The 25,734-nt window shown below is 40.3% G+C and overlaps 2 protein-coding genes and 4 non-coding genes across 7 annotated transcripts in view; 3 read left to right on the forward strand and 3 right to left on the reverse strand.

Moving 5' to 3' along the window:
• LOC148664987 (zona pellucida sperm-binding protein 3-like) overlaps positions 1-25,734 on the reverse strand; it is a 246,998-nt gene that overhangs the window by 3,990 nt on the left and 217,274 nt on the right. The window lies entirely within an intron of this gene.
• On the reverse strand, positions 61-4,686 carry LOC148664988 (uncharacterized). Of its 2 annotated transcripts, XM_088631570.1 has the most exons (9): positions 4,556-4,686; positions 4,303-4,437; positions 3,988-4,053; positions 3,424-3,515; positions 3,176-3,302; positions 2,961-3,081; positions 2,370-2,428; positions 2,148-2,262; positions 61-1,582 (listed from the first exon to the last, which is right to left on the reverse strand). In XM_088631570.1, the coding sequence occupies exons 2-9, from the start codon at positions 4,399-4,401 to the stop codon at positions 1,566-1,568; spliced, it is 696 nt and encodes a 231-aa protein (XP_088487696.1). In that variant the 5' UTR covers positions 4,402-4,437; positions 4,556-4,686; the 3' UTR covers positions 61-1,565. The 2 variants fall into 2 exon arrangements, with proteins under 2 accessions (XP_088487696.1, XP_088487695.1); XM_088631569.1 differs by lacking the exons at positions 2,148-2,262; positions 4,556-4,686 and having other exon boundaries at positions 4,303-4,444.
• On the reverse strand, positions 10,865-10,937 carry trnak-uuu (transfer RNA lysine (anticodon UUU)). Its single transcript has one exon. It is a non-coding gene; the product is annotated as a tRNA-Lys (tRNA).
• Positions 12,481-12,553, forward strand: trnaa-ugc (transfer RNA alanine (anticodon UGC)). The gene has a single exon. It is a non-coding gene; the product is annotated as a tRNA-Ala (tRNA).
• Positions 13,836-13,908, forward strand: trnak-uuu (transfer RNA lysine (anticodon UUU)). The gene has a single exon. It is a non-coding gene; the product is annotated as a tRNA-Lys (tRNA).
• Positions 16,119-16,190, forward strand: trnat-cgu (transfer RNA threonine (anticodon CGU)). The gene has a single exon. It is a non-coding gene; the product is annotated as a tRNA-Thr (tRNA).

Here is a 25,734-nt window from a genome sequence, read left to right on the forward strand (position 1 = left end):
ATACACTGGGATAGGGGGGTGCTATTCATGAGTCAAAAGCTTCATCACAACATCTGAAAATTTTAGATTTTACATTCTTTTTATTTCCCATGTTTCGTTTAGTTTTTTCCTAATTTCACATTTTAAATAAGCTATATCTGTAATCACAATGAAGGTGTGGTATGCAGTCTTGATGATGTGACTGTGTAACCATCAGGCACGAAGGAGAGAAAAACAAAAAACTCCAAAGGAGAAAAAAAATCTCTGGGGGTCCAAGGCCTGATGGTTGACCTCCCCTCCAGGTCCTGGTTGTGTATGACAAGTAGTTACTAGAAACAGTTCACATGCACAACCATGCAGATTGACACGGTGAATTCTATTTCATATATTATGTGAGACTAGATGTTAATGTTGAGTGTGTCCCATCCACTGGGTTGAGCAGTACAGGATCTTGAGTTTTGTAGGCTGGGTTCCTTGCTTCAGAAATCCAGGAGGATCCCTTGTCATGGGGGACGGAGCTCAATATCAACCAAAGGCACCGAAGAGAGAACAGTGGCAGGCATGGTTTGGAGAAAAAAAAAGGGTTAGACACAGAAAAAACAATTGCAACGTGGTTGTCTACTTACCCACTTGATATCTATGTTTCTGCACCTCCTAAAGAATTAGATCACTTGGGATAAAGAAGACTACAGAGACGATGTAGAAGACTACAGCATTGTTAAATATGCTTGTAGGTATGGGGCATCCTTAAAAAGGTCTGACATATATTTCCACAATTTAGGGGCTGTGTGCCTAAATGCTCTGCTACGTGCTTGCTATTGTTAACATAATCTGTTCATTGATCTAGACAGCATCCTACAACTACCTTAACCTTACTGTAAGAAAAGTATCACTTTGGTGTCTAGGCTGTTCTTTTTCATGAGTCTCCACTCCTGGAGATGTACATGGTACGATATTGAAAGCCAGTGGGGTTCGGACTTCGATGATGCAATTGTGTTTTATTGTTCCGGTTAGAATCCTTTTAGCACTGTGCCCTGTCTGAAGGTAGATAGAGTACTGTTTTGGAAACCTAATAAAAAGGAATCACCCTAGATACACTTCTATTTGATAGAAGCCATTTTTCTTTGATCTTTCTCACAACGGAGTGGAATTTCTTGATTAATCTATCTTACTAGGATGGATACAATTTTATCTGGAAATCTTTCACATAAATCATGTCATGGTGACATACTGTCGTTTTACATTTCTTTGCACTACTACAGTGATGTTAACAGTGTGTAGTGATCATATTTAAAAGGGACTGTGTTGTGTCATGATTAACTTTTTTACTGTTTTCATACAGACTTTGTTTGGTTTCTGGCAATAGATAACAAATGGTTTCTAGTGATTTTGTGTTCTAGTGTTTTTCATTATTGTTTGGCAAAGTGTACGAAAGTTTACTCTTACCCAAGATAAAATTTTTGGGGGGATATTGAAACTTGTACTTACGTGTCTTTTGGAGGTGAATTCTGCTGAGAACACGTTGACAGTCTTCTTGAGTTTCCAGCATGTCTTTTATGTAATGCTCGGGAGTAGGGGGTGGATGCTCACTCATCAACAGTGCCTGAAATATAAAACCGTAAGAAGGGTTACGAACTGCAAAGGATCCAAGGAGTATAAATGGGTCACAAATCAAGATCTAGGTATTTGCACAATTTGCCAGATCTCTCTTAATCAAACTCCTTTTTTCTTACTTTGTGTTTTTACAGCAAGACGTTATATTGTTTCTGTGCTAAATGGCAAGCTCTTTTAGGTGTTCATGGTTGTGTCTTTGTTTCTATACTATTGGAAAGAAACCTAGTAAGTGATTTGATGCATCCATGTCTAATCATTAATCTGACACAGTAATTCTATCTTTGAGATGCCTGTGTCATGTAATAAATTGCACAGATTATCAGTAATCTTTTATGTGTGCCTTCTTTGGTGTGTTTTTTGAAAAGTTATCTCTAATTTATAGAACCATTAATGCCAGAAGACAAGCCTGCAATCCAAACTTCTTAACAATAACAAACAATTATAACGTCCACTGAAATATGTCATCCTACTGTATGTTTCTGCTGAATCTAAAACTACATGTCCTGCTTAAAAAACCCTTTCATAGTGATAGTTTGCATGCAGAGCATACTCACCAAACTGGGGTTGGCAAAATGTACATATCCATGTTACTTCATTCTTTGCCCTTTCATACTCTTCTTTTGAGATGCACAATTCATGGAACCAGTTTTCACAACTGTCACACTGAATCTACACGGACAGTAAACCTTATATCAGTTCAGCTATCACCTTTCACTGGCATGTTTTGTTATTATGTGCTTACATTACACATACAGATAGAGATGATGTTCACTTACCCAGTTTGTCTGCCGCACTGGTGTTTCTCCACACATCAGGCACATGTCCTGGAGAGGAGCTATAATAAACATGCCAAATAGACTGATTTTTCCAATGTTATCTACAGATCATTGTTGCATAATTGAAGACAGTTTGATAGAGACCTTTTCGTATGCACTTACCTGATTAGGTGTTCTACTGCTTCTTAAACCGCACATTGTCATGTCTCAGAATACTCCTGTCAACACCTGTTACCCTTTTTTGCGTCAGCGTGTGTTGCTATGATTTTAAGGGGGCACATGATAACACAGCTATCATGTTTCAGTTTGCTTTGCTTCACTATGGGCAATTTAGACCCACACTTTTCCCAGACAATGGTTGTGTCAACCACGACGAAGGCCAAAGTGTCATTGAATTTTAACTGTGTGAAATGTGATTTAATTAACTTTTCATCACTGTGTTATATAGTACAAAAAGAATACCCAAATGAGTTCTGCATATAAATAAATTGAGAATCTTTTTCATCCAGACTTGTTACAGAGAGAGAACATGCTTCAGGAAAATAATATACACCAAGAAAAGTAGGCAATGAGGATCAAATGGTACAATACCTGAAGCCTCAAGAATTCTGATTGACAGGTCTTCCCGCAACTTTCTCATTTCTTTGGCACTGCTGTTTATTTCGATATATGTTGGAATATCCGGGAAATTGTTAATGATGTCTGCGCCCATCTAACAGACAAAAGTTTGTTGCAATTATTTCCCTAAAAATCTCTCATACAATAGTTTTAAGTCCAAAATTTCGGCGTGGAAAGGTTATGCTGACCTGCATCACAAAGACCCCACAGCTTGAGGCATCTGCTTGCCTGGTGTGACCAATCACGCTTGGGTGCCAGTTGATATTCAACCAGTCTTCTTTTCCTAGGACATTCCTTCGCATCTTAAAAAAGTCCCTGTGAATCAAAACAATAGGTTATTGATAAATGAGGAAATATTTGTCATGCTGAACTTGAACCTGAAATGTATGTGTGCCCCTGCAGAATTTCACCACGAAACTAATGCTTGATTTCTTACCTGAACCTTTTTGCCGCTGCAGTGGAGTCTCCCATCTCATCACTCCCCATAGGGTCGACCACAAAGACTTTCTGGGATGGAGCATACAGATACTGCAAGAAACAAAGGGCCCATCATCAGACATGAAGTTGCATTTAATGTGGGGCCAGACACACAGGCAGTTTCAGGAGTTTTATGTTGTTTAAACAAAGGTTTTTAATATTTGAATATTTTATATATATAATATTTATATTTATATATTATTTAACATTTAATATTTTGCAAACCTCGGCAAAGACAGTCAGGAAATGACCTAACAGTACTTTTTTTCCTACATGACACTTTGACTTGTTTGGTTGTCTGTTCATTACACAGCAGTATTCACAATAATAATTTAGGAAAAGTGCACTGTCACCATTGCCTTGGACACTCACTATCAATGTCCACCTTTTTTAACAGGAGAGGAACACATACATTGTGACTTTGTAATTTTTTTAGATGCAACAAGGATAATCACTTGAACTGTAATGGTTCCAGGTGTAATTATAAACCTACGCTGTTTTGGATTACCTGCACCACACTTACCAACAATTTCCAGTGGACACCAGTGTTAAAAAAGCTAATAATGGCTTCATAGTTTTCAAAGTTGACCTGTAATGAAAAAAATGACAAGATTAGTACAACAGGTTGCCTCACAGGGATGGTGTGCTACCTTTGAATTTTGATTTCTGACTATAAAGGTAGTTTCTTTAGGCAGCACCATGGGCACAGTTGTGACCTGTTTTGATTGCTTGTAGCTCTCCTTGTTTCTCTATTGATAAAACAATCATCAGTTAGTGAAAAACCATGTTTGCCCCCTCACTAATGTAATCCATCAACATTTGTGTTTGATGTCCTTACCTTGGACAAACGTTGTCTAGCCATGCGCTCTCTATTCCCACTCATGATTACACCAGTTGTGTAGTGGTTCATTAGGAAAACCTTCTTCCCCAAGTCCATGGATTCTTTCGCTACTTGAAAGTAACACTCAATGGTCTTATGGAAAAAGCAAACACAATTGAAGAAGATGTGATTTCACGCACTCACACACATTTGATTACACAAAAGCTCCGAAACCTTAACAAATGCATGCAATCAAACACTTTCATCTTACCTCGCCTATGAGCCACTCATCTGGTTTCAGAGACACAAACTCCGAGTGTCTGAGAATATATGTGTCTGCACTGTGTATGGATGGCAAAACTGCAACCACTAATTCACTCGGATTGATGTTCCAAAGGGCGTGTACCTAAAAAAGATTTACCAAGCCAAAAGCATACACAAGAGATCACTGGACCTAACATAATGAAAATTGAGATTACACACCACAAGTATAACACAAGTATGTCAACAAGTATAACAAGTTAGAGAGAAACGACAAAGAACGCCTACAGTAGTAGAAGATGACATTCATAAGCTCTGAAAAAGAAGTGAATGTCCACACAGAGAAATATTTGAAATACAAATCCTACCTTCTTTTTGAAATCTGTTTTCTCTTTTATAAGTTTTGAGATGGGGCGTGCATCACAGTGTGGTGTGATCACTTCAGCCAAGCCCACGGCAGCTTGCTTGGGTGACACTTTCCTTTCTTCTTTGTGCTGCCATTCTTTATATTCTGTGGTTCCTGCTTTCCCCTGCTGTACTTGCAGGCCGTTGCTGTCATCTGGCGATTTTTCATTTGTTTCAATATTTCTATTGCTAACTTTTTTTTCCTGTGTTCTCATTTTTTTGGGGATTGGAATTTTCTGTGGTGCGCTGTAGAATTTATTTTTTGTTTCTTTGCCTACACCTGGTGCTCTCTTTGCCCATTGTTCCTGTGCATGTTCATGACGTGTCTTAGTGGTGATCAATGGAGCCGTCAAAACCTTTTTGGGGAGAGCATTTTGGATTATATGTTCTCTGTACCGGCCTTGGAGGGATTGTCTCATTATCGTAATAAACTCTGCTGGCCTCAGTTTCCTCCTGTGCTGAAGTATTGAATGCTTGACAATGCCAAACCAGGTCTCAACATGACAATTAGTGGCTCTTGTTTGTGCTACCTCTGACATTGATATGTCTTTTTTGCTGTCTGAAGCATATCTTGCCAGGTCACCCAACAAAATTCCACTCCACAGTGGAAATAGTGCCATGTATCTTTGCAACAGAAATCTTATTATGTCTTCACAGAAATAGGGGTTCACATTGTGTTGTGTCCCATAGTCATCATGTCCTTGAGCTGATATGCTGTCTTCATAAATACCTTTGAACTCCACAGCGAAAGGAGAGCGGCCCAGGCTGCCTCTCATTTTTGGGTACAGTACCTCATCTGTGTCTTTGACTTCTGCTTCCTTTTCCATCTGGTCTGGTGTGGTTGTTTGAGAAATGTAAGCGTTAAGGAGGCAGACACTAGATTGGACTTCATTTGTGAACCTCCTGCTTGAGAGTACAATACACATGTGTTTGAAAACATTTCTGGCGACACTCAAAGTTGTGCTGTTTTGCAGGATGGCAAAGGAAAATGTTGCAAAGTCTCGCAGTCCTTTGTCTGTTGTTTTTTTACTAATTGCTTGAGAGACAGCCTTTATGACATGGGCAGAGCAAAGGTGCAGAACAGTGAACATCTGAAGTTCTGTGTACTTAAGTTTGCCTTGGCAGACTTTCATTGCACGATTTAAGTATGCATGGATGGTGTCCCCATTGAAGGCAAAAAGAACACTGTGAATCAGGGCCCAGCTGTAGTCAGTTTCTACATGCTGCACTCTCTTGGTAGTACATGTTGAGATGTCAAACATGAATTTCCGTAGCCAACGTTCTATACTGACAATGGTGTGGTCAGTTGTCAACATTTCAGACACTGGTAATGGAGGCTTTCTTTTTCCACCTCCAGGTAAAGTAAGACTGTAGTACAAAATTCTTTTGTTCTCCATCTATAAGGGCAGGTGACTGGAGATCTCAATAAGAGTCAACACAAACACAAATGATACAAAAACCAACACAGTCTTCCTAAAATAATTTATGTAAGTATTTTCAAACCGCTTATACTTTCTGAGTACGCTAAAAAAAATCAGTTGTGGACTGTACCTCTTACCCCACATTGAAAGTTTGTATATTTGTTATTTGTTCAAAATAGAGCCTATTGCTTTTTAGAAATCAAAGACACAGGTCACTATTTTTCTGTTCATTTAAAGTGTGTGTTGAGTGCGTATGTGGTCAGATATGTGCCAGCTTCATATGAAGTCGATCTGACTTCTATTCAGGACACTGTATTTGGCAAGCTGCCAGTAATAGGGTATTGAAGATACTGGTGAATAGCTAGCCCAGGTTACTATTCACACAAATGCTCCGGCAGTTGTTAGGGTCAGGTGATCAGTCCTGGATTCCAGGCCAAAGGAAAACATCCGTACTTCAGGATGGGGTTGAGTATTTTAAACTAGGCTCATCACTAGGCTCATGCAGTTATGTCACATGATGTGGCTGTTTACCCTGTCTACGCCACAGGCCTTTTGTAGTTTAAGGGTATGGAGTTAGTATACTTGCTCCAGCTTTGTGTTTGGGAAATCCAAGGGATATTGGTTGTTTTTTATAGACAATTCAACAATGTTCTGTTTTTAAGACTTTGTACCATACACCGATCCGCCCCGGAGACCCAAGTGATTCTGGTTTAGGTAAGCCAAGGGACAATGATCTTCACGTTACCAGGGGGACAGTGGGTGGACAAGTCTCCCCTAAACAATGTATCTTGTAAGATTATGATGTCAGTCCGTTTAATAATGTTGTTGAACTCCCTTCAGCCAAAATACAGAGGAGCCCAGGCCCAGAATGTTACACATACTGACAGAGAGTGATCTCATTATGTGTGTCATGATGGTGCTGTCTGGCTGTCCTGCTGGTCTGGATGAGGGGTGCATAGTGTGGTGCAGGTACTTGTCCCATCCTGCTCTTGGTCCAGGTTGGAGGGTTGCACCGATTCTGAGTCTTGTTAGCTGGTATGGATTGGTTTGGGGGTGTTGATACCAGAGTGGTCCAAGAGGGGGGTGCAGATGTCTCGGGGGCATTCTTGTTTTTCTATGACTTCACGTTGATTCTGTTGGTTCTGAGTGTCTTGGTTACATACGCTTGTGTGTATAGATGAAAAAGCTATTGAAGAGCACCTCATTCATCTCGGTGGAAGTTCCCATGTTCAAAAAATCCTAAAAAGAGAATTAAAGTTTCACACAACAAAGCATGACTGTGAAAGGTCAGGAGGCCTGACACTTGCACAAGTGCACAACACTTGATTACAGTCAAAAAATCATGAAGCCATGAAGTCGACCCACCTGTCCCAGTGTATTACCTGTAGTGTTATCTTCAGAAACTCATTACAAAATAAAGACAGGGGCCACAGCCACAGTAAGGTTGTATGAGGTTTGGGGGCCTGTCTGGTGTGTAAACCACTTAGTTTCAGCAGAGTGGGTGCTGTATTTGAAATGCTATTGAGCCATGAAGACGACCCACCCGTCCCAGTGTATTACCTGTAGTGTAATCTTCAGAAAATCATAAAAAATTAAAGAAAGGGGCCACAGCTACAGTAAGGTTGTATGAGGTTTGGGGGCCTGTCTGGTGTGTAAAACACTTGGTTTCAGCAGAGTGGGTGCTGTATTTGAAATGCTATTGAGCCATGAAGACGACCCACCTGTCCCAGTGTATTACCTGTAGTGTTATCTTCAGAAACTCATTACAAAATAAAGACAGGGGCCACAGCCACAGTAAGGTTGTATGAGGTTCGGGGGCCTGTCTGGTGTGTAAAACACTTGGTTTCAGCAGAGTGGGTGCTGTATTTGAAATGCTATTGAGCCATGAAGACGACCCACCCGTCCCAGTGTATTACCTGTAGTGTAATCTTCAGAAAATCATAAAAAATTAAAGAAAGGGGCCACAGCTACAGTAAGGTTGTATGAGGTTTGGGGGCCTGTCTGGTGTGTAAAACACTTGGTTTCAGCAGAGTGGGTGCTGTATTTGAAATGCTATTGAGCCATGAAGACGACCCACCCGTCCCAGTGTATTACCTGTAGTGTAATCTTCAGAAAATCATAAAAAATTAAAGAAAGGGGGCACAGCTACAGTAAGGTTGTATGAGGTTTGGGGGCCTGTCTGGTGTGTAAAACACTTGGTTTCAGCAGAGTGGGTGCTGTATTTGAAATGCTATTGAGCCATGAAGACGACCCACCCGTCCCAGTGTATTACCTGTAGTGTAATCTTCAGAAAATCATAAAAAATTAAAGAAAGGGGCCACAGCTACAGTAAGGTTGTATGAGGTTTGGGGGCCTGTCTGGTGTGTAAAACACTTGGTTTCAGCAGAGTGGGTGCTGTATTTGAAATGCTATTGAGCCATGAAGACGACCCACCTGTCCCAGTGTATTACCTGTAGTGTTATCTTCAGAAACTCATTACAAAATAAAGACAGGGGCCACAGCCACAGTAAGGTTGTATGAGGTTCGGGGGCCTGTCTGGTGTGTAAAACACTTGGTTACAGCAGAGTGGGTGCTGTATTTGAAATGCTATTGAGCCATGAAGACGACCCACCCGTCCCAGTGTATTACCTGTAGTGTAATCTTCAGAAAATCATAAAAAATTAAAGAAAGGGGCCACAGCTACAGTAAGGTTGTATGAGGTTTGGGGGCCTGTCTGGTGTGTAAAACACTTGGTTTCAGCAGAGTGGGTGCTGTATTTGAAATGCTATTGAGCCATGAAGACGACCCACCCGTCCCAGTGTATTACCTGTAGTGTAATCTTCAGAAAATCATAAAAAATTAAAGAAAGGGGCCACAGCTACAGTAAGGTTGTATGAGGTTTGGGGGCCTGTCTGGTGTGTAAAACACTTGGTTTCAGCAGAGTGGGTGCTGTATTTGAAATGCTATTGAGCCATGAAGACGACCCACCTGTCCCAGTGTATTACCTGTAGTGTTATCTTCAGAAACTCATTACAAAATAAAGACAGGGGCCACAGCCACAGTAAGGTTGTATGAGGTTCGGGGGCCTGTCTGGTGTGTAAAACACTTGGTTTCAGCAGTGTGGGTGCTGTATTTGAAATGCTATTGAGCCATGAAGACAACCCACCCATCCCACCTGTAGTGTTATCTTCAGAAAATCCTAAAAAATATAAAGAAAGGTTCCACAACCCAAAATAAAGCTGGGAAAAGTCAGAGGACCTGCTTAGTGTGCAAAACACTTGCAGCATTGTGGGTGCTGTGGTTTAAATGCTATTGGTTTGTGAACAGAATACCCCTATCCCAGTGCATTGTGCCATATTAAATAAAAGCATGAGAAAAAGAGATTCAGAATGCAAAGCTGTGTCAGTGTTCTGTGTAAAAAATCGGTTTGAACATCATGGGAGCTGTTTTTAATAAGATGCTGAGTAAAGAATATTTTAATCTTCCTGCTGTCAGTAGTATTTTCAATATAGTTGACCCTTACCTGAATGAAAACAGGGCGTAAAGGAAGGGTTTCAGAAGTCAAACAAAGCTTTATTCCCGTGCTTACAGTCTGGGTAATGGGAGACTGCGCTGTTCTGCTTCCTATGGTCATATACGGGTTTTTCGCACGAAGCGATTTGAACAGTATTTCTCGCGTTGTGAACGTGTGCACACAGCAGTCCCCCGGGTTCCAGTTCGTGCGTAATTACGCATCGATGAAAAACCGGAGGTTTAAAAAAAGATAATTAGCTCACTGATAGTTTGATGTAAAGAGTGTGGAAATATCCACAAGTCGTGGTCTTTAAAATGCATTTGGTTTGACGGCGTTCTGTGCTTCCATTGCGAAGATATGGACAAAAGAATATTCGTGCTTGGTCAAAAAAATGTCATAAAAACGAAAAAGTAAAGGCTGAGAAAGCATCCACAATGTATTTTATACACAAAACAAGCATTCTCGCAATTCTAAGAGGTTTCGTGAAAGCGCTACAGGCGTGCCAAAATCGTTTTCGAACTTCGAGCTAACTTTACCCCGGTGTTGCCATTAAGGCTACCTAGTTAAAAAAAAACTTATCGTCACCTTTTTGAACGTGATTATTAGACACCCGTTAAATCTCCACCGAGGTCTCTTGAGAGATCGTTCAGCGAGCGAGTAATAAAAAACTACTTCGCTTCCAACCTCTGCTCTCACTATAAACTCGGACGTGATGTTCTGCAGATGAGCAGTGTGCCTTTCCTCTTGTCGTATTCAAGAGTACTCACTGTGTGAGCTCCTCACTGCGTGTTCTGTACTCTACTGTAATTTAATTTAGATGATTACGTGGAGTAGAGTGACAAGATCTACTTGAACATTTTCGGTTTGTGAAATGAAACACTAAATACACTACTGTAAATACAAGTAATGGACATTTAAAATAACTACAGTACAGCTAGAAGAGTGAAAGATAAAAGACTAATTAGAATGACATTCACAATAGACTTAAGAAAGGCACAGTCGCCCGAACAGGGACTTGAACCCTGGGCCCTCAGATTAAAAGTCTGATGCTCTACCGACTGAGCTATCCGGGCTCTGAAAGAAGGAAGACACTGTCGGGATCCTCGCAAGTCACGTGTCTATTCTGCCGAAGAGCAGTCATACCTGACCCGTCTGCAATGACCACTGACAGACTTTATCCAGAAGCGACGGCACCACTCCCAGTAGAATGAGTGAGAAATACAGCATGACATGGGTAGTTAAGGGGCTCCCACAATCCATCTTTCCTCACATTACTGATTTTTTTCAATAGCATTTGGACCTTTTTTCACATTCAGATTTTTTTCTCATTTAATAAAATCTTTTAATCAACAACATTAAAAAGAAAACAAATGGAACATTTTTTGGAACAATAATTAAAAAAAAAACTTTCAATGCCTTGGTTGTATACGTGTGCACACCCTTTATAAAGGGAGTTGCAACAGTGCTGAAATGTAAAGAGCATTTCTGTAGAGAATACAGCATTTTTTCTGCCTCGATGTTAAGCTTAGGGAGCCTGTCTTTTAGAAATTCTATTTCTTAACACCTTGCACAGCCTCCCGGCAGACTAACAAATATTTTTTTGGAGAAATTGGCTCACACACCGGAAGACACTAACGTTTATTTACGTTAGAGTATGTAAAACTCAGGCTTTAACAGATGTTCATGATGTTTCACACGGGGTGTTACCTGTTGTAGTGTTTCAAAAGGTGTGTTAGCGGACCACAAATTATCTTGAAAAGATTTGGGTTTGTACTGGCTGGGATTCAAACCCGACTCAATTATTTGGAAGGCGCCTGTACCACCAACGCACTTCCGAGAAGCACCTGCAAATTATCACAATCCTCTCTCTCACCTACAAAGTTATGGAGACACAGACGTCCAATGAAAACTAATTTTATTCACTCAAGGCTCCACTCTTTTGTTGTGATGTCATTTTAATTAATATTAGCTTTGATAAGGTGTCGTTTTTGCCTCTTAAAGTTAAAGTCTGCTCCTTTCTTCCTGGTATAGAAATAACATGTTCCATCTTTGTTTAAAAACACCGCTAAAAGTAAATTATTCAGCTCTAACGCCTGTGTGCATTGACAAGACATCTCAAAAGGACTTATCAAATAAGAACACGATCCTTCCTGTTACCATTCCTGTGGTTGGGGCGTTGTTTCACCCTTTTATTTTCTTCTACAATATTTGCAGACAGGGCTTTATCACTCGAGTTGTACAGAACAAGTGTGCATTGGTCCATGAAAATAATCAGTAGTGCTGTTTTTCTATGCATAGTTTAATCAAGAGCACTTAAAAGATGCAAAAAGCTTTCAAATAAAACAGAATTGAAAGACAGTCGAGTAATGAGGTAGAAAAAAAGCACTCCCCCGTCTGGGAATTAACCACCGTCGCACGTGTGACTGGATACAAAAATCATAGATTAATTTGTGCCCAGTCTCTTGAAGCTTCAATGCGATTATTTTTCCTTCCTTATTTCTTTATTCCCATGCATTTACTCTGTAGTAGAGGAAACGCAAAAGTGGGAAACTGCAGGCATTCTTCGTGAGTGGTGGATTGTGATCAGTGAGCATCTGGACACTTACATTTTCCATCGGGGATGTAGCTCAGTGGTAGAGCGCATGCTTTGCATGTATGAGGTCCCTGGTTCAATCCCTGGCAATCTCCAGGTGCTTTACATTACAGTACTCACATCGCAATCTTCTGTTGAGTGAGAACTCTTTGCTTGTGTTCAGAGAGAGCCAGGTTTACACAACTAAATGCAGGCACACTCGACGTGCTGCAGAATTGCGCTGCTGTTTTAAATGTACCTCATTTAGTTCTGTTAAATCCTAAATTATTTGAACTAATCATTTAGTTCAAATTCAGGAAATCCAGAGATTACTTCACACTTGCCGTGGCTGTTACAGAAAACACCTCCTCCTGAACTCCGCACTAAACTGAAAGCTTCACGAACTCCTCACTGCGTGTCCTGTACTGTTACAAGTGCTCTCGTGTAGATGTGAAGCACAGCCATAAACACACTTTGAACTTTGAACTCCGTTTGTTAATGAAAATGCAAAAGAGCATGACAAGTATTGATCGTATAAAATATCCATGGCACAACTCGAGAAAGTACTGAAGGACTACACATCGACTTTTGATGATTACAAGAGATTCAAGAAACACAACCGTCCGCACCTGGGTTTGGATCCTGAACGCTAGAGTTAAAAGAACATAAGCGACGTTTATGACCTATAAACTCTCTAAATTGTCTTATAGTTTATGAAATAAAACAATTTCTTAATAATTACTTACTGATGATAGACGATTTATTGAATTTTAACAAAATCACAATTACAGACTTTTTCGGTTAAACTGTTATTCACATACTCTAACGTAAATAAACGTTAGTGTCTTCCGGTGTGTGAGCCAATTTCTCCCAAAAATATTCGTTAGTCTGTCGGGAGGCTGTGCAGGGTGTTAAGAAATAGAATTTCTAAAAGACAGGCTCCCTAAGCTTAACATCAAAGCAGAAAAAATGCTGTTTTCTCTACAGAAATGCTCTTTACATTTCAGCACTGTTGCAACTCCCTTTATAAAGGGTGTGCACACGTATACAACCAAGGCATTGAAAGTTTTTTTTAATTATTGATCCAAAAAAATGTTCCATTTGTTTTCTTTTTAATTTTGTTGATTAAAAGATTTTATTAAATGTGAAAAAAATCTGAATGTGAAAAAAGGTCAAAATGCTATTGGAAAAAAAATAGTAATGTGAGGAAAGATGGATTGTGGGAGCCCCTTAACTACCCATGTCATGCTGTATTTCTCACTCATTCTACTGGGAGTGGTGCCGTCGCTTCTGGATAAAGTCTGTCAGTGGTCATTCCAGACGAGTCAGGTATGACTGCTCTTCGGCACAAGAGACACGTGACTTGCGAGGATCCCGACAGTGTTGACTTTCTTTCAGAGCCCGGATAGCTCAGTCGGTAGAGCATCAGACTTTTAATCTGAGGGCCCAGGGTTCAAGTCCCTGTTCGGGCGGTTGTACTGTTCTTAAGTCTATTGGGAATGTCATTCTAAATAGTCTTTTATCTTTCACTCTTCTAGCTGTACTGTGGTTATTTTAAATGCCCATTACTTGTATTTACAGTAGTGTATTTAGTGTTTCATTTCACAAACCGAAAATGTTCAAGTAGATCTTGTCACTCTACTCCACGTAATCATCTAAATTAAATCACAGTTTACAGTGACAGCAGAGGTTGGAAGCGACGTAGTTTTTTAATACTCGCTCGCTGAAGATCTCTCAAGAAACCTCGGTGGAGATTTAACGGGTGTCTAATAATCACGTTCAAAAAGGTGAATATAAGTTTTTTTTAACAAGGTAGCCTTAATGGCAACACGGTGTGAGTAGATCTTAAAGCTGCTGCAGACAGAGTACCCGTAATGGCAAAACAGTGGTTTGAGTTCGGCTTTTCTTATTTCTTCTGCAGAACCAGTGGAATCGGAATATACTAAGTACCACAGGCAAGATGGCTGGTGGTCTAAGGCGTTGCGTTCAGGTCGCAGTTAACCCTGGAGACGTTTGTTAAAATCTCACTTCTAATAAAGAGGTCTTTCTCGTTAGAGAAGAAACGATAGAAGCCTTAAGCGGGAAAAAAATCACAACATCTCGCATTTCGCAATGTTAACTGTCTCAGTGGTTGCCTCGGTGATTGACGGCTCTTCTCCCTCGCAGGGTGACGGCAAACTTCTTCAGAGAGGGAGTCTCCCACGCACGGGTTTTCTTTATCAAGAGCTGAGACAACAGAAACAGACTTCAAACTGACATGAATTACTTCTTGAGCGTTTATGACCGTCTTTAAAAGCTGAGAGCAGGTGAAAAAGTCTTTGGAAATGAGGAAATGACTGCTGACAGTAAACAGAGCTTACGCTCAGCTGCAGACAAGCGCTCTTCTTTAGTATAGTGCTGAGTACCCACGCTTGTTGCGCGGGAGACTGGGGTACGTTTCTGTGACAGGGCGCTGGTTTAATTTTTTAACAACCTGACTTCACTTAAAAAGTGTGTACTGTGTACTACGTTTCGGACTAGTTAGTGCGGTAGAATATGGAGATCATCTCCAGCTTTGAGCTCAACTGCAACAAGAAGTCATGCTAAATGTAGTATAGTGAGTAGACATCGCGAGACAACAGAACGAGGGTAGATGGCAGGGATATAGTGTAAGGGCGTGATCTGTGTAGTTAACAAAATAGTTAAAATAATATAAAAACTTCTCTAAATTTAGATACACAACATTTATGGCGACCAGAGATGAGTGCTTGACGGACTCAAAGCGAGCAGAACACTGCAGATTTTAGTTCTCTTGCTGGTAGAAACGAACTTTTGAATTTTCGGACTTTTCGTTTAGCTTGCGCCATGGAAGATATGGCAGCCGCGCCGAGAAGCTTTGCTTATGCCCAGCTTTTTCCACCGCTTCTACTGAACCTCGGAGCTCCGTATTTGTATACGGAATACAAGATATGGATGGAGTCGTACAGATTTTTTTTTTTAATAGCCTGTGGATCTACAGAAGCTCAGGATGCCGTGAGACGTGCTACATTACTGCACCGTATCGGGGCTCCCGTGCAGAGGATTTTCGCCATCCTCCCTGGAGAAAAAAACTGTAGCTGCCTTAGACGCTTCCTTTACACCGCGGAGAAATGTGGTTTTGGAACGGCATAGATTTAGGCAGAGAACTTAGTCTCAGGACGAATCTGTTGACGCTTTTGTGACTGCACTAAGAGAACTGGCTAAATCTTGTGACTTTGGAGTATTGGAAACTGACATGTTAAGAGATCAACTTGTGGAAAAATGTGCACATAAGAGACTATAAATTGCTGCAGGAGGAAGGGCTGACTTTGGAAAGAGCTCTTACAGTCGCTAGAATTCATGAAGCAGCTCAAGCAGAATCAAGAATGCTTTCTGACCACAGTGACAAAGTGACACTGAACGGGGCGCTCGCTCAAACTTTACAAACAAAAGCCGAGCAGCAGGATGCAGTCATGCTAGAGAAATAGAAGAACAGGGGACGGCTGACATTACATGTTACATGTGCGGACTAACAATGCACAAAGCAGATGAATGTGGAGCGTGAACAGCAAAATGTCTACACTGCAAGAAAACAGGACATTTTGCACATGTCTGCAGAACATCACGTCCGAGTTTAAGGACAAGTATCCCTTTTATTGTTGTTGCTGCCTCCGGTTTCCTCGAAGGCGCGGTGGCCAAGTGGTAAGGCGTCGGTCTCGTAAACCGAAGAGCGTGGGTTCAAGCCCCACCCGTGCCAGTTTCACTTGTCACCGCTTTCCCTTAGTTTCAAAGTCTTAAAAAAACTCGCAATGTAGGGATCTCAATAGTAAGAGAACATAACTGTCGCCAGTGATTAGTATTCTTGCATATCCTGCCTTGTTTTTTAGTCGACAAAGCTTGTCTCTCTTCACACCCATCTTCCGAATGATCGCCTCAGCATTGGAAAGGAACGTGCGCTTGGTACAGCCCCCGACTCCATGGTCTGATCACAAACAGATCGGGTGAGCTGTCAGTCCAGGTTAGAAGTAACGTTCGAAAGCACTACAAATCAGACTTAGGAACGAGAAGACCGTGTTTTTTTAAAGAAGTAAACGATAAAATAATATACTGCCTGCAAGACTATGTCAAGTTCAAGTTCAAGTTTAAAGTTCAAGTTTATTGTCATTATACTCATACACTGGTATATGGTATAACGAAATGCTATTTAGCTAGCTCTCGGACATAAGTAGTACAAAGAAAAAAACACAACAACAATACAATTGTAAAACAAAAGAAAGACAGAGACAACAGCCGATGTGCAAAAAACAACAGGCAGCGTGCAAAACAACAAAAAGGTAACAGGTTATGTGCAAAAACATGCATCAAAAGAATGAAATAAAGAGATAGAAATGATGGGGAGTGAGCTTTTGACATGTATGGTAGAGGTAGATTTTCAAAGTGTGTTTGGGTTTTTGGTAAGAAAGAAGGCACTGTGAGGTTCAGATCATAGGTGAGAGGTGAGGAGAGAGTGAGAGAGGCTGGGAGTTTAATAGTTTGATAGTGCGGGGGTAAAAACTGTTTCTGAGTCTTGTAGTCCGGACCCGAACACTCCGGTACCGTTTTCCATGTCATGCTAAACGCCACAAATTGTTCGTCCAGTTGTATCAATCGTCCTAAATTTACGGAAAATTGGGTGTGACTGATACAATCCGCACCCATTTCTTCAGGATAGTTGAGCGGTTTAAAACAGCAAATTTACAGATTTGTGTCTTTTAAGCTTTGTGTTTCGCTCTCTAAATAGAGCCACGGGTTCAAATCCCACTCCCGACAATCAGGCGTTTTACCCTGACTTTTTTACCTGCCTTTACACTGTTTCAGTCTTGTTGTGCTCGCTGACAATCACAGTACGAGGAAAACTGAGAAACTGCTTAGCAAAAACATAACGGACAGAAAAAAGCTTCGTAAACACGTGAATGTGGTTAGCAGCAGTAAGGTATGCATTCAAATGTTTAAGGCTGATTTATAAAAGCAGCAGAAGAAAGGTGCAGCCTTTGTAAGAATTCGCGGGTTTTTATGCTGCTTGGACTTCTTTCAAGCCTATGAAGTGACCCCCGTTTTATTTTCATTTTCAAACTTCAGAACCGAATAACAAAAAGGTTTCATGTGTGACAGCATTCCGTTGCAAATACCGTTTCCACGATGTATTCAGCGACGGGAATGAAATGTTTTAGTGCTGGCTCAAATGCGAGGAATTTCAGAAAAACCTGGAAAAGCAACGCCTGCAGTAAATGACAAATCTAAAGCGTGTAGTCAGCATGAACAGAACAACGCAATGCTCTGTAAAAACGATCTGAAGCCGCAATTACTCTTTTATCTCGGGCAGTTCATTCCGATACGATGTTTCCGCAGAATAAATGAAATGCCGAACTCCAAACATGTTGTTGTCATTATTGTTACTCTTGCTGCTGTAGTTTTAAGCTTTAATCAGTGGGTATGTAATGTTGTAAAGGGGCTGGACTACTTTGTTCAGTCCAAATTTCACTATGTGAATTTATGCTTTTTTAATATAAGCATTAACAATACAATGCGTGCTCAAAAACCGTTACTTATTAGCTTAAGAAGCGGCAGTGTTTTGACAAACTGTGGTATTCGAACAGTAAATGCTGAAGTGTTTAATACTTACTTGTGAGCAGATCTCCCTCGATTTAGACAAACTCTTGTTCTGCCGATGATTTCAGATCAAAATCTGAATCAAGTGGAAAGAAAGCTGAATTACGCTGGGTACTGGGTATCACTGTTACGCCATCAGGTCATGCTAGGAGGATGGGGGGATGAAATTGACACAGAGGGACCCAATGTGGGGGCTGAACCCACAGTTCTGAGATTAAGAGATTCTTGCTCTATGGACTGCGCCTATATAACTCTTGTGCTCCAGCAGTAATGTTTCTGGGTGTGGATGAACATGACATAATAGACTGACAGCAGGAACACGTGGCCCACAGGCAGTGACAGTATCGCTATATTTGGTTGCAGTATATTGTGTTGAGAGCAGCAATAACTTTCCTGCAGAGATGGGAGTGCCATTAATAAAGCTCTTTCAATCAGACAGAATAACAGGAACTGACCTAAAGTTTCGGCTGTGGATCCATCTCCACATGGGGGAAAGAGACAGTAAAATAGCGATGAAGAAACAGAAAGATTTGTGCTCGCTGCAAAGTAGGAAAGAGGTGGTCAGACACATAAAACAGCTTGGTGATAATTTGCAGCGACAGTTTTATGTTATTTAGTACACGGATTTCTCTTCATGTTCCTTAAGATGTGTAATTTGTATGTTGGTTGTATGAGAACAGTTTCTTCTCAAGTCCTGTCAATTGACAGTGGAGAGCTAGCTGGTGCACATCTTCAAGAAGACTCTCTTTAAGGCAATTACAATTTTCTCGAACAAATCTGTGTCATATATTTTTTAAATAGTTTAGCTAATGAGCAACGAGAGTATAAATGAATTCTCCCAACCTCCATTCGAAGATAAAACTCCATGTGCGAGTCTAAGTTTCCTTGAAGCTACTGATGTTCGTCATTATTGGACATTCCCGGTGATATTGACTAAGGAGCTCAATTTTGACGTGTCGTAGTTCAACATGTGCAAAACACTCGTATCCCCTGCAAATATCGGCAAGGTCAGTGATATTCTCAACAATTTGTGCCATTGCAATTCGTGCAATTCGTGCCATACTTTTTCGAAATGTATTCTGACATGCCAGGATCAGAGGGTCATATTTAAAGAAACTGGTGCATTAAAATTTCTTGTACTTCAGGATTTTGATAGTCTGTTACATTGTCTTTCACACGTCGGTGTCAGAACTGTGAGACATTTTCATAATCGGGGGGGAGGCCGTAGCAATAAGCAGAAAGTGCAATCACCTTTTCCCAGTGTAAGTCCGTGTTGTGGTGAGTTTTTAAAATTGGTTTGCGATTTTCTGAAATATATTCCATACAAAAATATAATTTGGACGTCGCTATTTGGATAATCCCTTTCAGTGAAGTTGTCTACAGTATTCCAGCCGGATTAGTACTGATTGAAGAGAGCCATCTACAGGCGAAAGGTGACATAACATCACAGCAGCACCATTTAAGGTGGAACGAAAAACACGCATAAGAAGCTGGCGAATAAGAAGCTACTGTAACTTCAGCCTCGTAGCAGACCCTGGGAGGCACGCTCAAAATAATCATCTTTCCCAGTACTTCAGAGTCATATTTAGATCGCTTTACTGCAATTTTATTTGAGTGATGTCAGATGTGAAGCCATCGAGCCTGTAATGCGCTTTCACATTGAAATTGAAGCCATTTCTCCTGCTTTCTCTCAGTGTCCGGGCTGCAATTGCGTGTAAAGGAGGCGACTTGAAAATGAAACGTGTAATCACCTTACAGAGGGTCTTCACGACGGGGTGCGTCAGCTAGTTCTCCATTATTGTCAGTTTACTGGACTTCTGAAGAAACCTATCTACAACGAAGATACAAACTGCACAGTTTAAGGCACATGAAGAGAAATCTGTTTGCTGATTGACTCAAAAAATGTCGATACAAATAATCTGCTAGGCTGATTTACTTGTCCGACCACCTCCCTCCGTCCCCCTTTGCTGTTAGCACAATTCTTTCAGTTTCTTTTCTTGTATTTTCCTTGCTATTTTAGTGTTCCCTATGTATAGATGGATCCACAACCGAAACCGGTTTCACCCTGTGTTTCTGTATACCTTGCACAGTTCCAGTGGCGCAATCGGTCCGTGTTTGGTACTTATACAGTAGTGCACAGCGGAGTCATGCCGAGGTTGAGTTCAAGCCTCACCTAGAGCTTTAGCTACTGAAAGCAACTGTTAAGTTTAGATACTATCAGGTATCTGATGAAGATAAATTAACATCAAACGAAGAAGTAAAGGTTTACTTCGAGTCACAATCAAATAAGGCTCCACAGCTGAAACATTGTGTTTCCTTCTCTTTTCAGCATGGAATAAACCTTGACTTTTTCCTTTGAAGCCCATGCATGCTGACGCAGCTCCCTACTTAAATTACCATCAGCTGTGTATCTCCAGCTGACCTGTACACAAATATATGAGAGAGGTCTACTGAGACGAGAGGAGCACTGAAGACTTGAAAAAGCTCTCGCATTAGGCTCTGTGTTTTTGTTGTTCCCCAGATTTGTTTTTAATGTTCTTTTTCTTTTGAAGTTGTTGCGCTTGTTTTTTTTTTCGTAGTTGTTAGACAACTACCGGGATTTACCTAGGTTCCTGGAAGACTTCTTGTTTTGTGTTTGTTGTATTTTCGGGTTACAACAATTGTTTTTTTCTATTGATAGGACCCCACGCATTCCTATGGGAGTAGTTAACATTAGTTCTTACATTGTACAGTACCTGAAATTACCACATAAACTACTACTCTGTTTCCTTTTTTTTGACAGGCACAAGTGAAGTTTGTTTTTCCTTGCTGCTGATTGGTAGCTACAATGGGTCAATTGCAATAAACTTATATTCAATAAACTCCGCTGAAATTTGTCAGCAACTCTGTACTAAACCTATTCTCAATTGCAACAAACCTAAAATAACAGCTGCTGCCCGTTAGATGTTACTGCATTAGGAGTCTAGCTTAAACCACCTCTTCATAGGTTTTAAGCAACTCAGTAGCGGACTAAGCAGAACAATTGATCACATTAGAACTGTTTTGAATGTAATGGAAATAATGCACTCATTAAGTAACAAGGTTATGCACCACTTGCTTGAAAATTATTATTATATTTAACTAAAATTGCTTTCCAGACACCACAAATATTCACAATGAATGTTATCATTACACGTATTTATTAATAAAAGTGTTATTTATTAATAATTAAGTTCCATGTATATCTTTATTAGTAGCTGTATTACAAGTAATGCATATACAGTCTTTATTATAGTTAGTTTTCAGTTATCCTGGGGAGGGAAGAGAATGGAAATTAAGGAAATAAAAATTTAAAGGGCTTTTAAGTCTTCAATGTGTTCTGTCATAGCTGTGTGTTGTCATATCTGGGTGTTAATTTAGTATATTTGTTGTATTATTTATTGTGATTTGACACTACACTTGTGTTTCTCAGGAGAAATTTTTTTGAGGGTACAGAAAATTGTATTGTACGGCCAAATGTAAGGTTACATTAAGAAACCCTTATTGTTACCTTTTGCAACGTTATTTATTTAAGACGGTTCTTCAGAATAGTGTCCCTTACGTATCTGTGACTGTGGTCCAACAATAACGGTGCTGAAATAGCCGGAATGTGTGGGAAGAAGATGGAGATGGAACAGGAGGCTTATTCAGTCGATAGAAAGGTTGTGTAGGACTGAACACACTACGGTTATGGTACTGTGTTTAAGAGCATTACGATCCTACAGTCTCCTGATCCGTAATCAGATGCGTTATCCAATGCACCACTGGCCCTTGTACCGCATTCCTCAAGTGCACCACTGTGACCTTGCGCCGCTACAATAATAAATCACCCCAGTCCAAATTTTCTCAATTAGGTGCACGTTTTCTATGTGTATTTAGTTAAACAGTCTTTCATTTTGTCTGTTTTAAAAATTGCATCTCTTTAAAACAGACAAACGAGTTTATGTGTCGCGCTGAAATTCACACATGAGGGAATTCAAACGAAAGAAATCACAGAAAAGATATCGCGCTTAAAAAGAAATCCAGAGTGGAGATGCTGGTGATAGAAAACGATGCATGAGATGCTTTACCTCTGAACTAAACTCGGCTCTTTAATTGTGTTAGGAAGAGTGAATAGCCAACAGTGTACATTTTAAAAATCAAAGCAAGACAATGAGACACGAAGAGAATTCGGAACACGAGCCTCTCCTTCATTGTTTAATGAGCTTTTAATGAACGCCTAAGTGAAAGACAAATTCACTATTTTCACTTTGTGATTAAAAAACACTTTTATCACATGTTAAGCACTCCTGATGGTGTCGAATAGTTCTCTTTTCTACCCTCATCATTTGAGGATCCCCAGCTAAAATATCTTTTTAAACTACAACAAAATTGCAATATTTTGAATACTATTTAAGTTTACATAGTCACATTACCGTTATATTGACTTAGGCGCTCAACTATTAACTTCTTGTAGTTTGACTTGTGCCAAAAGTTTGAAATCTCTGCAACTATCAGGATGCTTAAGGATATCCAAAGAAACCCCATCACATTTAGGGGAGACGGTGTTGAGGTCGGATTAATTTGAAATGCATCTCTGGGGACTTTTGATTTACCAACGTTATGTTTAACTGAAGGATACGCTGACTGACTGTGCCATAGAAACTAACGCACATCACCTTTCTTCTACATTCACAGGTTTTTGGCTAAAGACAAAAAAATCTTTTTCGTTTCCTTGCCAGCTGGCACTAATTCCTCTGCACTGACAAAACAGATGAGTATTTTATCTTTTGCAATTTGTATGGATTTTTTTAAAAACAAGTTGCTCCAAAAATTAAATGAACACTTCCATTAAATTTAATGTAGAAGCATGTTGCTGTCCATAATGATAAACTGTGTGGCAAGACAGGCACCACTGGGACTCAACCCCAGGATCTTCTGTTTACTAGGCAGGCGCTTTAACCAACTAAGCCACAGCATTCTCGCATCCTAGTGTTAATCCTGCATCAGCAGGGTCAGCTTGTCGGCACGCCCGTCTCCATTTGGTGGTTTGAGCTGACGTTGCCATGACGTTGCCATTAAATGCGACCGAGAATACTCCAACCAGAGAACTAAGCCATGGCATTGGCATCAGATATCCCTTTTACAGCCACTTGGACACATCTCAATTGCTCTGAGACACCTGCATTCAGTGTGCGCTGAGCCTGCTCGCTGAGCAAGTGACGAGAAATGGCTTATGTCAAAGGAGTTCAATATGCTTTTTATGTTCAATGGGCTGTCCACTACAGCTAACACTGAAGCGCAGCACAGGCTCTGTGGTTTGACATCTCACAAGGTAAATGTTGAAATTGTAGGTGGAAGAGGAAAATTACCCTTGAGTATGGGGAAAGAGGCCAACTCATGTCCGGAGGGGGATAAAGTGTGTATGGAGGTGGCCTAGTGGTTAAAGCACTCTCCTCTTAGTACATTATACTCTGCACAAGTAGGTTCGAACCCCATCCTCGTCGAGGAAGGGCTTTGACACATTTTGACCTTTTTAAACTTGGTGTGCTTTCGTTTCGTTTCTTCGCTCCTGTACTACAGCAGTAATATTTCTATAGGTGTATGATCATAGTAGGCTGACAGCAGGAACATGTGGCCCACAAACAGTGACAATATCAGAGGTGTCTGCAGTGTGTTGGTTTGTGAGCAATGATAAAATAACTTGACATGGATGCAGGTGTGCCTGCATTAATACAGCTCCATTGAGAGGAAAAGGTAACACAAGAACCAACTTAAATTCAACAGCACGTTTCTGCAGCTGAAAACGGAACCTACTCCACGTGATGATTGAGCTCACAACCTTGGTATGACTCCACTACAAAAGCACCACAACCTGACCAATTGCGCTACTGGAGCAGCACAGCACAGTAGCACATTTTCCTCAGTGCACTCGAACAGTGCTTCTTCCCTAGCCTACCAGCTTCAAGACTTTTTTAAATCGATCAAAGATTCATTGGAAAAGGTTTGTCGATGGGTCAGGTGGGAATCACACCCGGATTTGAACACGACAAGAGAAAGGGCACACTACACATCCGTGAAACATCACGTCCGACTTTAGAGACAGTTACATCACAGAATGGAAGTTTCAGGCCCCTTTTTCATTACAGGTTCAAACTAACCTGAAAGTTACAGAGTTTTAGGTCGCTTTTGTATTAAAAAGTGTCTGAAGCCTGTAAATATAATTTGCCCTTTTTTAAATTGTGGATGAAATCCAATCCCATGTACCAAGACCTTACAGTATATTCATGTTAATTAAAATGACTAACGCTATTGGACATTAGCTGGTGCTTTTTGTAACGATTTGCTATTTCATGCTGGAAAGAAGGAAACCCGACCAACGTTTGCTTTCAGGTGCAGTTCATTCACATAATGGACATCTATTTCTGAGTAGCCTGATTAAAAAACACACGAACCCGGTAGAAGTCGAACCTACAATCTCATGATGCAAAATCAGACGCGTTATCCATTAAACCACTGGCCAATCATGTAACTGAATTGCACCATGGTAAGTTCAGCGCTGCAACTAGTAATACACCATCCCATCTAAAATTTCTAAGTGAGAAACGTGTTTTCTACATTTTTATCAGTTTTAAAATATCATCTCTTTAATACAGACAAACGGTTTGTGTGTCACTTTGAAATTCTGATTTATTTAGAATTCAAAGAAAAAGATGTTTTCTTGAACAACGCAGTGAAATTATGACATCTTTCACTCTACTTCTCTCTTGTAGTAAAGCAGACCTTGCAGTGTGAGCATTTACTCCAGTAAATTAGGTCATGTATCATGTTCAATCACTTTTTCATGTTAAACAAAACATTTCCTGGTGCACGTTTTCTCCATGAAAAAAAATACATTTTTCCCTTACATGATTTCTCTTTTTTTTTTTCCATCAGAGTACAGAAAGAAGAAAAAAGGGAAAAGCAGTGTCGCAAAAAAACTCCATCGCCCTCGGGAGATGTCAAGCTCATCGGATATGAAAAGTGCCCAATAAAAGCAATTTCTCTTCATTTATCTTAGCTTCAGGGCTGCTATTGTGTGTAGAGGAGGCAACTTGCTCAGCCAGCAGACTCAGCTCTTACTGAATACAGGTATGTTTTGAGTGTCATGCTGATCGTCTTATAAATGCAAAAGAAACTTTTAAAGCTGATAAAGTAATTTGCATGTGGCTACAACATCCCTGGAAGAGAGATTTTATCAGTTGCACATAATCAATATTTTTTACTTTTTGTTCAGCACTGGAAATCTATTTTTTTAAGTTTTCTTAAGAAGATCTCATGAAGTATTGCCAGGACCTACCTTTAGCACTCAATAGCGATATTAATGGAGTAGAAATGTAAGATAAATTGATGATCTGAGCGAAAATAGTCCTTACGCGCCTCCTGTAACAGTGTTCGTATTCATAGCAAGTAATATTCTTTTTCAACCCCAAACGTTGCTATTGCATTAAGCTTTGTGCGACCATTGGAGGTTTCGGTAGCTTCTGGAGAGCGCACTTTTCCAAACTGAAACCTATAAGAACATTATTCAAGGTACACCATGTCCCAGAATCGTTCATCGGGACTAGGATTAATATCAATGGAAAGTACTTCAAGATTTAACTGAAATATTAAAA

This window comes from Lepisosteus platostomus, chromosome 5, assembly GCF_059453375.1.
Source record: "Lepisosteus platostomus isolate fLepPlt1 chromosome 5, fLepPlt1.hap1, whole genome shotgun sequence".
Lineage (NCBI taxonomy): Eukaryota > Metazoa > Chordata > Actinopteri > Semionotiformes > Lepisosteidae > Lepisosteus > Lepisosteus platostomus.

What these genes read in the sequence shown, in the direction of transcription:
- LOC148664988 (XM_088631569.1), bottom strand. Translation starts at nt 4,401, where the DNA reads ATGGACTTGGGGAAGAAGGTTTTCCTAATGAACCACTACACAACTGGT. An exon ending in GTGTCCACTGGAAATTGTTG is followed by an intron (nt 3,516 to 3,987) that starts GTAAGTGTGGTG and finishes TGTTTCTTGCAG; the next exon opens with TATCTGTATGCTCCATCCCA. An exon ending in GCAGCGGCAAAAAGGTTCAG is followed by an intron (nt 3,303 to 3,423) that starts GTAAGAAATCAA and finishes TTTGATTCACAG; the next exon opens with GGACTTTTTTAAGATGCGAA.